The 16,260-nt window shown below is 36.0% G+C and overlaps 1 protein-coding gene across 1 annotated transcript in view; it reads right to left on the bottom strand.

Annotated features, from left to right (window-relative positions):
* The window catches only part of LOC146141160 (putative E3 ubiquitin-protein ligase HERC1), a 78,102-nt gene that overhangs the window by 24,044 nt on the left and 37,798 nt on the right, over nucleotides 1-16,260 (bottom strand). The window contains exons 46-61 of the mRNA XM_083392827.1: nucleotides 15,621-15,776; nucleotides 14,468-14,787; nucleotides 13,573-13,702; nucleotides 13,197-13,310; nucleotides 12,503-12,596; nucleotides 11,297-11,381; nucleotides 8,837-8,941; nucleotides 8,065-8,184; nucleotides 6,279-6,424; nucleotides 4,822-4,920; nucleotides 3,781-3,903; nucleotides 3,224-3,309; nucleotides 2,715-2,799; nucleotides 1,579-1,792; nucleotides 781-948; nucleotides 294-396 (exon numbers count right to left, since the gene is read on the bottom strand). Coding sequence (XP_083248953.1) covers nucleotides 294-396; nucleotides 781-948; nucleotides 1,579-1,792; nucleotides 2,715-2,799; nucleotides 3,224-3,309; nucleotides 3,781-3,903; nucleotides 4,822-4,920; nucleotides 6,279-6,424; nucleotides 8,065-8,184; nucleotides 8,837-8,941; nucleotides 11,297-11,381; nucleotides 12,503-12,596; nucleotides 13,197-13,310; nucleotides 13,573-13,702; nucleotides 14,468-14,787; nucleotides 15,621-15,776 — 2,148 coding nt within the window. The remainder of the gene's footprint in view (nucleotides 1-293; nucleotides 397-780; nucleotides 949-1,578; nucleotides 1,793-2,714; nucleotides 2,800-3,223; nucleotides 3,310-3,780; nucleotides 3,904-4,821; nucleotides 4,921-6,278; nucleotides 6,425-8,064; nucleotides 8,185-8,836; nucleotides 8,942-11,296; nucleotides 11,382-12,502; nucleotides 12,597-13,196; nucleotides 13,311-13,572; nucleotides 13,703-14,467; nucleotides 14,788-15,620; nucleotides 15,777-16,260) is intronic.

Consider the following 16,260-nt stretch of genomic DNA (forward strand, 5'->3'; position numbering starts at 1 on the left):
AAACTTTAAGACTATAACAAATAGTAATAAAGATTGCGGTTTTGGAAATATTTGTCAAGGATAAACCTTTATCTTATATTCAACCTTGGCGTCTGACTTAATACTTTACATACACACGTGTATATTTGACGCTAAACTTTTCCAGAATTAGCACAGACTTACAATATAAACACGTACCAATAGAATATCATATAGTCGCTATAGCCTAAAGAAAATCGACGATGTTCTTCAAAGGGTAAGGCTACTATGATGGTAAATATCAGTGTAATACGATGTTTTAATTTGGTATCTACCTCGCTGGTTGAGGCAATCCCGCTAACGTGAGGCGGACAATCACTCGACTGAACGTTTCTAAGCACTCCAGTAACTGCCAACTTCATCAGCTGTAGCAATGTTCTGTGGAAGACAAAGTTCACAGTTTCGAGGCTTTACCAGTTTAAAATTTTGGTACTGCGCCTGCGCACGTCGGACTCGGGACTCTGGTAGTCTTACTCGAGTCCCGAGTCCGACTTCGCAGCCCTATACTGATCAACAATAATGGCACACTTATAATAATACACCAGGGGCCTTCGAAATAGCCATTATTACTACGTATTTTTAAGTTAACTTTCACATAACAGACAACACACTATTCGCTGAAGTCGCGCAAATGAAAGCATGTGTTTTTGAAGGGTGATATTTCTCGGTGAAAGTTGTTAATTAAAACAAACTAATGTGTTTGAAATTTGCTTGTAAATAAATATTCTTTCAGTTAAATTAAAAATAAGACATTTTTCTCACTTAATGTCGTTAAGTCCAAGCGCCTGAAGGGACGCAGTGACGTCACGTGAATCGTGGCTCACGGAAAGAATCATGAGCAGTCGTGATACAATGGATCGTGACACCAGGATTCGTGATTCGGTGTAAAGACGTTTCGCCCCGACAATACGTTCCATGCTGGTCTTCAAGCTTGAAAAAATACATTGTTGCTTATTAGTGTTGTGACGTAACAATATGTAACATTTAAATGATACTTTCATCAAAAGGTACAGATAAGGCTTTTAATCAATGTTGATTGTAGTATTTGCCTATTTCAAAATCTGATAAAGATGACACTGTTAAACGAAAAAATGTATTATAATGTTGAAAAGCTCTCACACAACCGGGCTTTATCAGGTCAATGTAAGAATCAAACTTAATACACAGTTCTAACATTATAATTGATTTTATTGTTAGTTTAACCTGATTACCATTAATTTACAACTAGCTATTTTTATTTTCGTATATTCTACAGAAGAATTATTTCATCATTAATTGAAAAAGCTAAAATAAATATATTTTAGCAAAAATATTAGCCAGTCAATTTGTTTGTGACCAAAATCCAAATTTTTACTCTTGTGTAGATTTGTTGACATAACTAACTATTTCATATCTTAAAGCACCACACTTAACAAAAACAAACAATTTTTTTCAATAAAAAATATCGGTATAATTTAGTGACCAGTAAAATTTACAAAAATATATCTTTTTTTTATTTTCCTAAAAAACAACATTGGACTTTTCAAAGAAGTTACGATTAAACAATTAACCGAAATTTACTTTATCGTTTTGCTCAGCAGAGAAGCTTCCGGTTCTTCGTCCACGTCATCGTTTCCCACGGGCGTGACGTCATCGTCGTTCCGCATGATCGACTCCGTTCCGAGCGGATCGGCCGCCAAGAACTTGATCGGAGGAGGGCTGTGATCGTTGGTGCCCATAAGTCGGATGAGCTCGCCGAATTGACCCGACAGCAAACACGAGTTTAAAAGGGTTTCTGGAAGGTTTGGATTTTTTGTTCAGCAACTTAACCAGTCGTTGTTAAAATTGTAATTTTATTTGCGTGGCACATTTATGTTTTTGTAATAATGTTTTAAAGGACCCACGGTCTCCTACTGTACAAAGAATGTTAAAGTTAAGATAAAATAAATTGAAAGTTGAAAGAATAATGTACAAACAGTCCTGTTAAAAGAGAAAAATAAAAAATAACAAATACAAAAACCTTGAAAAAAAATCTTTCAAGGGCGTAAATAAATGATAAAACTCAAATTGAAAAACATATTCTAATATTAAAGGATTTTTTTGAAAAATCAATTAAAAACAAAAACCGATGTCCGATATATAATCGACGAATTAAAAAAACAGATGACTACCAACCTAAAACTGAATATACATGTTCTGAATACTTCTTAAAACTCCATCTCTAATAGCAGAAATCTGTAATAACTGTTATTGAGGTCCTAATAATTTGTCGAGCAAAACATTTTAAAATGATGCTTAAAGATAAAGTATTATTTCGGTAAATGTTTTGATCTTGCACGTTTTTTTTTGGAACACAATACACGTTTTTTTTTGTAATTTTAATAAAATTTTTAAAGCCATTATATTCGATAAAATCGACATTTGGTTGTTTACAAACGTTTCGACAACACCTCATCATCAGTGTATCAGTGTAAAACCTGTGAAAATAAAATATTATTTTAGACTGATGATGGCATGAGGTATTGTCGAAACGTTGGTAAACAGCGAAATGTCGATTTTATCAAATAAAATGGGCCAATGGCTTTAGTGGTTTTATTAAAAATTTTACCTTTCGGGTTACTATTTTCAAGTTTACCGCATTGTTACTTTTTAAATAAGATATTCGGAAATAGAACTAGTAAAAATGCAAGTATGTTACATAATATTCAAGAAAATACCTTTTGCTTTGCGTCCCATAGTGGTTACGTCGTTGACTTTTCTCGCAAGTTCAATTCCGTCTTCCACAATCGAGCTGGCAGCAGCCTGTGGGAGGTTTAGATGGCCAAAGGTTACTTTCTTGATTAATTAATATACGTCTGACAATTGCAAACCAAACAAAAAATTGGAAATTTTGCTAGAATGTGGTAAAAACACACTACAAAGAATATTTTTTTGTCTTGAAAAAGTTTAACCGTCAACCAAACATTGCTCGCTCTAAAAAGCTCTACACCAGTGCTTGCCAAACTTTTTCAGTTCGCGACCCACTTTTAATGCAAGTTTTATTGTGCAACCCACAATGAGATATGACTATTACATAAAACGTGCGTCACTACTAATGGCGTGCGTACTGAAATAGTTTATGCAACACAAAACATCTAATTGGTATGTATTTGTGATCTTCAAACACTTCTCTTGGCAAAAGTAAATCATGAAACCTTATCGCTATCGAGAAAATACATTTACTCACCACTGGTGTACTCTGGCGACTTGAAGTTTCAACTTCCAGGTTTAGACTTAAGTCAAGAGGTCTTGGTGTTTGGTCTCCATCGTTTGCTAAACACAAGTGACAAAAATACTATTAAACATAATTCACTCTGTGTATTTTCCTGAGAATGTCAGATTTACAATTTAAAATCTAATTAGCAGACTTGGACAACTAGATTTATTTTAGATTTTTACAGTTAGATTAGAATTAAAATTAGAGCATTTTGAGTTTTCGCAAATTAGACTAGAATTAGAATTAGATCATTTTGAGTTTTCTCAAATTAGATTAGAATTAGAATTACCGAATTCTTAAAAAAAACTAAGTTGAACTAGAATTACATTTGATTATTCCCAATCAATTTCATTTAAATCGAGAAGTATTCTAATAAAAATGTGAATGGTAAATATATGTGTGCTAGTTTTGATGTCTTTTAGTGTATGCTTTTCAGACTGTAAAAAATACCTTCCCCTAAATATTATATTATTAGTGCTGTTATGTCTGCCTGTAACGCTCAGGATTAGGCAGTGCGTTATACTCACACTCGTTGGGGACGTCCCAGTCCTCTTCCTCCCCTGTTAGGGGGTGGTCTATCATCCATGACGTCAGAATTTCGATCTCGCGAGCTGTGGTCATCCTTGGATCGTTGGGTCGGGTTGTAAGTTCTGTAAATAACATACCACAATAATCTAAGTTATATTACAACATGAACTGAAGATGATACAAGTTCGTATCAACGTCTTAATCAAAATGCAGTGTTGTAATGACTTAAGTGCGATTAAGTCACTGTTTTGAGATGACTTTACTTGACTTAAGTCGTTTTGATATAATGGCTTGGATTGAAATTAAGTGTTTTCATTTTATCATTTTATTCTAAAAGTGAGCCATTTAATGCAAATTTTGCTCATAAAACAATTGGATTGGTACATTTTGTTTTTGTTATTTTTTAGTTGAATTATTGCTCATAATCGGACGAGTTTACCGATTTTAATGGTTTATCGTTTTATTATTATATCAGTAGTTTGACTTGGAGATGACTTGCTCTAATAACGCCTTGACTGAGACGTGACTTGGGTGTGTGATGACTTGGACTGGGACTTGACTTGTTATTTTTTAAAAAGGCTTGACTTGGACATAAGTTATTTCAAAATGACTTGTTTACAACCTTGTGTCAATCTACTCGACCTTTTTGCCTTTGAAACTTATTAACAAGAAGTAAGTTTTAATAAACACGCAAAATGGTAAATATCCGATAAATTTTCTTTAGCAAAATCGAAACAAGTAAGAAAACGGCAGGTTATCTAATTTGATTTTTTAAGAAATATTTTTTTATGTTTGATTCACCATTGCACCATTATGTAAAATAAATTTTATATTTTATAAATTTAAATTTGAACGCCTTTGATGGATTTAAAAATAGTATACAAACGAAAAAATAGACAAAGCGTAGGATAGAAAAAGTAAGTTAGACCGTGATTTCAAAGAAACCAATAATAAAAATGTATAGAAAGAAAGCTGTTTGTTAATGAACCGTGTTAATTGGTCAAAGGACATTGATTCAAGTATTACTCCGAACTTCGTACCTGACTCTCTGTGTGCTCTTATAATGTGGTGCGTCCAGAATCCCATCTCAAGTAAATGCTGCATGACAGATGATGATATGGGTGGTGGTTCGCTTGATTCTGCAGATAAGACATGTTATTGCAAATTTTAACGTAATTAAACATTAAATACTACGTCTGGCAACGGGAAATCAAGCGAGTTGCGGAAAAAATTATAGAATAAATTATTAGGTAAAACTTGAATTTATAGGGGTTAGGTGTTTCGAATTATGACTTTATTGAAGTGGTGTAAACAAGTCACCTTGGAATTAATTAAACTCCATTACAAGTCGTTTTTAAAAAAAATACCAAAGTCAAAGTTAAACCATTTGGAGCAAAAATGGAAAATACTAATTTAATTTCATTACGAGCAATAATTGGCAAAACAAATACCAAACAAAACATTGAAGTGGACATAAGAGAAACTGATCAACGTGTAAGTAAAATTAGACAAAAAACGAGTTAAATTATCAAGTCGAGTAATTTGCCTTAATGACTTAATTAGAAGTTAAGCAGAGCCATGTCTCCAAAGGACTAAACTCAAGTCAATTTCTTAAGGTTAGGGTTGTCCGATACTTTACATTTGCCTGGATACCGATACCCGATATTTTGAACAAAAAGTTTCGCGATACGATCTGATACCAAATGACGTCATTACTATACTCAAGTAAGAAAAATAGATGAAATGTAGGTGTTTAAGACAGGTTATTAGACCGGAATTTGCTTTAGACTTAATGTGTTTCGTTAACTTCGGCTGTTAACTCATTTTGTTTAATACATTTAACTTTTAAAGGCAGAATTTGATGCGTTGGAAGGCAAACCACGGCTAAAATTCCTATAACTTTTTTAATTAGTATCGGCACCGATACTACCACTTGGTATCGGGTATCGGCTCCGATCCAATATTATCGGACGAGTACCGATACTACCACTTGGTATCGGGTATCGGCTCCGATCCAATATTATCGGACGAGTACCGATACTACCACTTGGTATCGGGTATCGGCTCCGATCCAATATTATCGGACGAGTACCGATACTACCACTTGGTATCGGGTATCGGCTCCGATCCAATATTATCGGACGAGTACCGATACTACCACTTGGTATCGGGTATCGGCTCCGATCCAATATTATCGGACGAGTACCGATACTACCACTTGGTATCGGGTATCGGCTCCGATCCAATATTATCGGACGAGTACCGATACTACCACTTGGTATCGGGTATCGGCTCCGATCCAATATTATCGGACGAGTACCGATACTACCACTTGGTATCGGGTATCGGCTCCGATCCAATATTATCGGACGAGTACCGATACTACCACTTGGTATCGGGTATCGGCTCCGATCCAATATTATCGGACGAGTACCGATACTACCACTTGGTATCGGGTATCGGCTCCGATCCAATATTATCGGACAACGATACTTACGATTGCTTGGAGCTTGCGAAACAGCGTTGGTCGAGGTTGAAGAGGTCGTGGCCGTTTGACCCGATGAACTTTGACCCTGCTCTGACGTGTCAACCGGTGGGCTGCCGGGGCGACCCCTAGTGGATTGACCCATCCTTACAGCAAGCCTGTAAGGATTTTTTTTATTTAGGGGTGTAATTATTGGGGAGTGAAATAGCTGAAACAGCTATTATTTTGGTTTACGGTATGAAAATAAAAACATGGGTAATATTTTATCGTTTTACAATAGGTTTGAATATCCGACTAAGTAAAGGGTTAGATCATTAAAAATAATATAACCTACTGTTACATTCTTGTATGTATGATTACAGTTCTATGTGAGTAATAATATTTTATGCTGAAAAGTATGTTAGCTTTTAAGAATATCCTCACCTACCGGTAAAAGTGTGTTTTAGTATAATTATGACGGGTGGCACTTCGAACAAATTTTAAACAATTTTTAAACATTCACATTTTTGGCAATTTTCGAAGACATATAAGACAATAAATTGCTAATCTAAACGTTGGTCACTAAATTAGTAATTATGAAAAAAATGTAAGGGCACAAATTAGTTTGGGAAATATTTTTAGGCTTGTAACACAAGAATGACTTTGCATCGGCGTAACTGTTATTTTTTTAAGTTATGATTATACATACAAAAAATGATCTTAATACAATTAATCTAATCAAGCACCAAAATCCAAAACACAAGACATTGTACACACCACACCACATAGAAAGCTTTTATCAAAAGGTAATCAACTACAAGAGTTACTATAAATAATGGATATCGTACTCGTTGCAAAAGCACCAGCAAAATAAATAACTTAAAAATGCTCAACTGAAACCACACAAAGCACCAGGCATTCACACATTGCAGGGTGGCTACAAATGAAAATGCTGCGTTTTATGCCAACATGTCAACATAGCACAAATAAACCTAACAGTTAAGCATACAAAGCTAATATCCACGTTTGATTATGTTTAAATAAGGTTATTAATTCGGTCAAGAAAGTAAAAAAAATTTAAAATAAATATGAATTTGTTGTTGTAACCTTTCATTAAGTTCACAAATTTTGCAGGTTTTTTCTTTTTTTTCTTTTTTATCCCGTTATTTAGACCGTAGCTATCTTATGCCTTAGATACACACAACTGATTTCAATTTTCAATTATTCTTTTTATTTTTATTTTTCATTTTGGACTGTAACCATCATCGGTAGCCACCCTAATTCAATGATCACAAACCAGTGTTGTATTGACTTGAGTCAATGACGTACATGTCTAGACTTGCCTCAATGACTTTACTTTTTTATTATATGACTTAAATTGACTTAAGGCTTTTAAACGAATTACTTGGGTTAAAATGAAATGTTTTCTCGTTATAATGAAAAGTATTTACCAATTTCAATGGTTAGTATGAAAAGGACTAAACGTGGATTGACTTGCTCCAATTAGGACTATAGGTATTTATTCAAAATGACTTGACTTTGGAGCATAATGTTTGCAGGTTGTAGTAAGAACATTGAAGAAGTAGGTAGCATATTTTTACTAAACCTTTTGATTAACTCCTTATTCATTTTTAACATAGTTAGAAGGCATTGGCACTGAATCAGAAGAGATATTCAAAAAGTTGAAAATGCTACCCACTTCTGTATTTCTGTATGGCTTTAATATCCTTACTACAACTTGACTGGCACTTGTTTACAACACTGGTGATCACAAATCCCGAGAGGTGTGAGTGCAAACGTAAAAAGTTAGTGCAATTACCGCCGACGCATAAGCCTGGGGCCCGAGCTGGTCCGCGCCGGTACAGACCTCATATAGGACGACTGGACGCCGGGACTTCCCCGCTCCTGCTGCGGCGCCGCCTGCTGCCCGTCGTCGTTCCTACGTAATCAAGCGTGACGTCACCGATTTTTTTTCGTGACGTCAGAAAATCGCGGCGATGAGAAAAGAGGGTGTGGTGGCGGACATAAAGGTAACAATTAAGGGGCGTGACGTCATAAGGTATATGACGTCACAACCCTATGTCGGTACAATCCCTATGACTTCAAATAAAAATGAACGTGAAAGATATGTTTTACTGAATTATAAAAGCTGGTTTAATTTAATCTTGAATTTACCGAAAAGAACACTTTTTTGTATTATTTGAGACGTTTCAATAAATACGTGACATAATTTAAGGAAGAAATACTTATGTCCGCCACTCGTAAACATAAAACACTGGTAAACGTGGAAAGACGAAAAAAACTTAAAGCGCAAAACGTTTTTATCTGTAATCTGAGTTTTTGATCAAAATATAAAAAAAAACATAATTTTTCTTAAGTCTTCTGGTTTGAATATGGTAATTAATGGCGTCATCTATTAAACTTCATGCGAATCTAAAATTTTATTTAGGGGCCACGTTAATAAAGTTCAACAACCTCTGGTCAAGCCCCATATACACAACCACCCTCAGCAGTGCGGGTTCTAACTTTAACACAAAATGCAATACAAAATAAAGCAAACAAAATAGCAGGAAATAAATAAAACAAAATGCCTGTTGTCTCTTGCAGCGACGGCCCGTAGCATGCTGCTTCTGCGTGAGAATCTGTGAACGGGGCCGACCGAAGGATGCATCCCCATCAGTTCAAAGTCCATGCCACTACACACAGCCGACAAGCAAGCTAAAGTCAACTCATAAGCAAGCGGTATGTAGAAATGCGATTCAGACTATTTTTTGGTTGAGGATTGAGCTGAGAATTGACGAGCCAAGTGACACTACCTCGAAATGACCACGCTGGATTAGGATTAGGTGTAGTCAACTCATAAGCAATCGGTATGTATAAAAGCAATTATGACTACTTTTTGTGGAGGTTTGAGAAAGACACGACCACAAACGGAAACGAAAGTGAATCGGCAATGCCAAGAACGGACTAAATACAACCGAGGTTGGATTGAACTGAGAATTGACGAGCAAAGTGACACTGCTCTGAACGGACTACACGGGACTAGGATTAGATAAGACCGCAAATGGATGTGACCGTAAACGCACACGACTGCAAAAATTCTGCGCAACCGCGATTGACGCTATCTTGAATTAACCACGTGGGGCTAGCAACTCATAAGCAAGCGGTTTGTATAAAAGCAATTATGACGACTTTTTGTTGAGTTTTGAGGAAGACACGACCGCAAACGGTGAAGAAACTAAATTTGGAAAACCGAGAAACGGACTAAATGTTGAACTGAACAAAATCCTTTATTGGAAATTGAAAAACCAACTGACACTAAATTGAAAGGACCACCCGGGACAAGGATTAGATAAGACCGCGAACGGTTGTGACCGTGAACGCACACGACTATAAATTGGCGCGACACCGCGATTGTCACTATCTCTAATGGACCATATAGGACTGTGATTTAATACAATACCGAGATTGACATAAACGCGAACGGACAAGACCGCAAACGGATGACTGTGAACCAAACCATGAAACGAAAAACATATGATCGCGCCCTGGACGATAATGCGAATAGACAGGATCTCAAATTGACACTTACCTGAACGGAACGCATAAAACTAAACTTGGATTTCGAATAGACATGACTGCGAACGGAGGCAACTTAAAATTTAAACCACTGTAAACGTACCCAACCCGACCGCGACTAAACACTGTTGACGACGATTGGATGAGACTATAAACTGAAATGACTGCGAATGGACGCGACTACAAACGGATTCAATGTAAACTATCCGAAATACTAAAGACACTGTGGACTACGCTTAGATGAGAATGGCAATTTACATGACCGCGAAGAGGCGCCTTGTGGATTGACTCTACTGCAGGGGTTCTTAAACTGGGGTCCATGAACCCCTTGGGGGTCCGTGAACTAGTTTTAGGTGTCCGTGAAGGCCTAATTGAAATATTAGTGTATATTTAGGAAGTATTCATTTTTTCTAAGAAAACAGTTTAATTAATAATAAAACGTTTTTGCACTGTATGTATTTAGACTCCATTTCACTTTCACATTTTTGGACCAAAATCAGAAGATTTATTAAGTTTATTTGTATTGTGACGTCAATTTATGACGTCATTTTCGATTTTTTTTCCTAACGTGGTCCACGCAAGGCCCAAAAAAAAATTTTAGGGGTCCGCGGTAAAAAAAGTTTAAGAACCCCTGCTCTACTGCGTACTTATAAAAGGGATCGCAATTTAAGGAACACCGCTTGAATGGGACTGGGAACTAACTAGAACGCAATTGAGTTGAACTACAACAAGACACGACCAAAATAATCAAGGACCACCGTAGAACAAAACGTGAAGAAAAGCGGAAACGCACAGTTATGATGTTATGCCTTTAACGTAGTTTTATAGACATTGGCGTTTTCGGCTGGTTAAAATAAACCTTGAAGGTTTTGAGGTTGACAGTTAAGTTATTAACGAACACAATTTTTTTAGTATAAGGTTATGCAAACGTAATAGTGGATTTTTAACCAAATCTGTCAACAAAATCGGTGAGTTAGAGCTTAATGTAGCAAGGTGGTAAACAAAAAGTAGTTGGGATGAACGCTATGATTCGCCATCATGGTAATATGAAGTCATAAAACACCAGAAATGGTTTTATGACCAAAACAACCAGTGCGGCAAAAAAAAACTTGTTCTGAATGTTACACTTAGATGTTAAATAGCGAAACAATATAAGGAGATACTGGTTAATATTAAGGAGAGATACTGGTTAATATATTAAGGAGAGATACTGGTTAATATATTAAGGAGATACTGGTTAATAAACAAGATGTAAAGGTTTTCATCAGTTAACTCAATAATTCAGCAAACCAAGTAAAAGTTTGGCAAGTGAGTAATACATATAACAGTTTTAAAGTTACATTACCAATCTAAAAACTTTTAACAGAAGCTTAACGCAACTAACACTTTCAGGTAAATTACTCTACCAGTTAATGCGCTCATATGAGGCGTTTTTTTGTGCAAACATACTTATAGGTGTATCAGTGGATTACCCGAAAATTGGAGCATGTTCGTTGAATTCTTCGGTGAAAGTTGAGACGGTGGATTGCGTGGCTGAAGAAGCGGAGTTCTGGATACCTGAAAAAAATAGCTTGATAATGAATTTCAAAGCCAAAAATGTCGAGTTCATCTTGATTAGGACGTTTCGACGCGAATTTGTTTCATCTTTAGTTAATGTGACTAAGAAGTAAATCAAAAAAAACACTTATAACAGGTGAGACATGATTGTTATAATTCTAAGTTATTATAGTTGGAGCACTAATTATCCCTTTCAGGGCTGAAAAGGAAAAAAACAAATATATAAGATAAAAGATAAGATTATACGCAACTTGGGTATGACAGGGCATTTCAATTGGAGGTTTATGCCCCTTAAGGCCCATGGCTGGCTGTCCAAGAATTTCAAAGGATTTTGGTATGCAGAATTCATATATTGCTGAGTAGATGAAACATGAACACACATATGTGTGTTTACAACTGAAATCTAGCCCTTCTGAAGCTGCTTTTTGACCAACGATTACGGCTTACGTATCATTAGTATACCGAAAGCCATTGCAGACTCTTCACCGAATCTGTCGATCAATGATGCAAGCAGGGCAGACTAGAAAAACAACTGGCCTGCAGTGAGGTTCGAACTCACGACCTCCGGTCAAGCCGGGACCGTCGCTCTACCAACTCTGGCCTGCTTGCATCATTGATCGACAGATTCGGTGAAGAGTCTGCAATGGCTTTCGGTGTATTGCTGAGTAGAGCAATACAATTCAAATAGCTTTATAGGTTGAGTTGTTTAGCTTAACCCTAAAGAAACCGTAAGAAAAACGACTAATTTAATTCGTTATCTGTTTCGCTTCTTCACACTTTAGATTACTCTGAGAATATGAGTTTTTCCTGTGCCTGCACGAGTAACTGGATTGGTCTACAAAAAAACAGTTGAGAATTCCTGGTCTGATCCAGATCAACACACAGTTTTGACGTCAGAACAGTTTTTCCGAAACTTTTATTAAATGTTTAATTTATTGTGATGCGTTAACTTGCTTTACTTCATTTTCCATTAACAAACTTGATGTGGAATTCAAAACAAAAACTTACATCCACGGACCCCCTACTGCCTAACTTATTCCACTTTGGTAAGCGCTGCGTTAGTTAAAATTGCGTTTGCTGAACAAAAAAGTAAGCAAACAGATAGGTTGTCATGAACTTACCTTGTCCAGAAACTGGTTCGTTTATCTCGTCTTCGGTGTAAAGCGCTTTTTCTTCGAGGTTGGCTTTTTCACGGGTGATCGCGTTGGCTGACATCTGGAAAATAAATTGCGGTTGAAACGACCCTCAAAAAGATGACATAAATCCAAAAGCATCAAAGACAATTAAACAGTCAGTTGTCACGTTTTAACGTCATTTGAACAACTGTGTTTTTATTAAAACATGTAACCGCTGGTAGAAACTACCCCGGCTCATAAAGCGTGTGCTAATAGGCTTCTGTAATTTGGACGCGGATTCCCGAGGTCGCCGGTTCAAATATCACTTGGGTCAGTTTGCCGCTTATTCCTCTTTTGTAGGTTTCTATCACTCTATCTTACATATATAAAGATAACTGATCTTAGATATATAAAAATTACTTACATATAGATATTGTTCTATCTTACATAACGAAATTCTGTCTAAAACATAAAAAATTCAAAATATGCATAAAACGTAATGAGAATATCAAAGCCCATACAGAAGTGGCATAGCTATGTTGTAAACGAATAAAGAGTTAATCGAAATGTTCAAAATGATGCATAAAACACGACACAAGTGCAAAATATTTTTTCGATGTTCGCGGAGCGAGTAGAGTTGGATAAAAACTACAAGTTAAAAAATTAAATAAAAACCCCTTAAAATTAAATTATTTCTTACTTTCATGAGAACAGCCATCGCTCTTTGCAGCTCCAGGGCGTTGCCATGGTAACCGGGTTGGATTGCGTGTCTGATGACGCAAGACATGACGCGTCGCACAACGTCCTTCAAATCCTGCAAGGTCAAATATTCGACCTTGTCAAAAAAGTTGTCAAATCGATAAAAAACCGCCACCCACTACTGTTGTTTACAATCTAGCTCTCAATGTGAGGCAGAATAAATCAACTAAAATGTGAAAGAAACTATAGGTGTAAAAAAAGATATCTATAGATGTAAGTTGAGACTAATTATTCCGATGCGTAAATAAGCAACAAATGCTGTACAGTCTGGGTTTGGGGTGTAATTAAGAGCGCAGTTGAACCATTTTTCCACCAACCTGAATATTTTTCTTCATTTCTTCCCCACTTTCTTCGTCTTCGTCCTTGTTAGGGTCTCGGGGAATCCCCAGTTTTTCTCCAAACTTGTGGTCGAGGTCGGATTTTGAGGCTAAGACTATCTCCGTGTATCTGTATAGTTTGAGTAAAATAAGGACTCAGAGTTAAGGCAGGACTGATACGGGTTTTGTCGCAGGATAAGAAAGATTATATTCTGTTGGATAAAAAATATACTTCAGTCATAACTGCAAGCAAAAATATTTACACCAATTGATCGTTTATCCGTTTTTGTAAGCAGTCAAATTCAGAGGACAGAGAAATAACCCAATCCCAGAACAGGAAATGATAAAATTATCCCATCTTAAGTTTAGGTTTAAAGTTGAAATTGTTGTAATTAATTTTAAAACCGTAAAAAATGCATTTCTTATGAAAAACAATAGATTACTTATAACACAGCAAACTAAAAACCCGCTGGTGGTTAAGTTAAAACTTACATTGAATATTTACAAAAGCGATATTAACAGAAAAGAGTTTATTTAGTTTAACAAATAAAAAATAAACTTAAAACGTTAAACAAAGAGAAAAACAATATAACTACTATGCAACAAAAACTGTAGTAAGCTTTTTGAAATTGTAGTTCAGCTCAAACTTCCATCAAAATGTAGTTCGGAATTGCATCCTAAGACAACTGTAGCCTACTTTATTTTAATTAAAAAACATGCCGCGGTGCATCATTGAACGACAGATGTGGTGAGTCTGCAATGGCTTTCGATGTACTAAAGATACGTAAGCCGTATTCGTTGGTCAAAAAGTAGCTTCAGAAGATCACAGTTGTATAAAATATGTGTGTGTAATTTTACACAACCTTAGCTATTTAACAAATAATTAAATAAAAACCTGCTGCTCGTGAAGATGTTCTCTAGCGCCGCAAGCGCCGACGACCTTATCGCTTCACTGCACATCTGCCACCATTCATCGCTCCCCGCTCCTGCCTGGGAGGAGTGAGACAATCGGGAGGAGGAGTCTGCTCCAGGAGTGGGACGGGAGTTGCAAGATTGATTGGCGTTGTTTTCATCTTGCTCTTCTTGTTGTTCCGAGATGACTTCGTTTTCCTCTTGTTGATGTTGATCCGGATGTTGTTGCTGGTGGACGTACTCCGAGTCCATCACGTTTGCGATGTCAGCGTCTAACCTATTCTCAATTTCTTCCTTCTTTTCCTATTGGGAGCACAGAAAAATTAAAAGAGCGAATCTTGTTGTAACCAAGCTGTTTTAAATAATGTTGCAAACTGTAAACCAAGGTTTGATGCTAAGGAAATAGTCAAAAAACTAAAAGTGACGTGTTTATACTTTTTCTATTCAAAATTAGATTGAAGGGCTGGTACTACAAATTCAGATTGGAAAATAAGTATCAACCATATTTTTAGGCCTGGCAATTATAGTTTGGACTGTATGCTCGATAACGATTGTGTCGCATTGTTAAAATTGCTTTTTTTTTTAACTAAAGCAACTACACATTTCCTACTGCTGTAACTTAAGGATGATAACAAAATGAATATTTTGAATTAAACGGAAAATTTTTGGTGAATTAAAATAATATTAATCTACTTTCATCAATCAACTAACCAAACAACCAATAATAAACGAAAGTTACACTGAACCGCGAATAGGTTTAAGACGCCCCCCAAATCCCTAAAAAATAAATCCTTGTTTTAGATTTTGTACTTTTTTGTCATTTTGGACCATTTGCTCGTTTTTAATTATTTCGTACAGAAACAGTAAAATCTTACCTATTATAATTTTTATTCTTAATTTGGTTGAACTTCAATTACAAATTATCACAAATATTATTGTAATATTGCCACGTTGGACTTTCATAGCCAGACAAAAAATTCTGAGAAGGCTAGAATTCTTTCGTCAAAAACAGAGGCGTCAAATCCGACTGTAGGGTATTTCTGGGGTCTTTTTTATTTGCGCATCGCAAAATCCATCAATGCAAAATGTAATTGCACGCCACAAACTATGTGGCGATGCAGTTATGTACAACTTACAGGTTCTGCTTTTGCTTCTTGATCTGCTTCCAGGATTCCCGAAAGTTTACAAAGCGCGTCCAACACTTTAGGTCGGAGGAGAGGAAAGTCGGATATACGGAAGGCGGATGAGCGGATCGGTTCCAGCGAGGAAACGAAGCAATCGCTTGTTGGTAACTGAAAAAACAAACAAATTGTTAAGTAAGACGTAGTTTGAATATCAAGGCCCATTTTAGGACTTAATTGAAATGTTCACAAAATGATACCTACTTCTGTAAGGCTTTGATATTCTTATTACGTCTTACTACAACCTATACAATCATTATGCTCAAAAATTGGTAAGTGTTTTTTGCGATGTTTTTGCCAATGTGACAAACATGCATTAGTGAAAGTGAGCGTTTAAGCATCTGCTGTAAAGTTTAAACAGCTTAATACTAAATAATGCTGATTTTGGGCTTTTTAGCAAATCCACGTTTTCCAAGTCACAATCCTTATATTATTACTCCACGTTTTAGGGATTTGATTTAGTCTTTAATTTAAAAATGCTATTGTTCTTAAGCTTTTTTACAAAAAAGCCTAAAAAAGAACTAGACGCATTTAAGACATTTAAACACTTTTCAGCAAAAAAATTATAGCTTAAGCTGCACGTAAAATAAATGTA

Source organism: Ascidiella aspersa, chromosome 6 (assembly GCF_963924565.1).
Source record: "Ascidiella aspersa chromosome 6, kaAscAspe10.2, whole genome shotgun sequence".
Lineage (NCBI taxonomy): Eukaryota > Metazoa > Chordata > Ascidiacea > Phlebobranchia > Ascidiidae > Ascidiella > Ascidiella aspersa.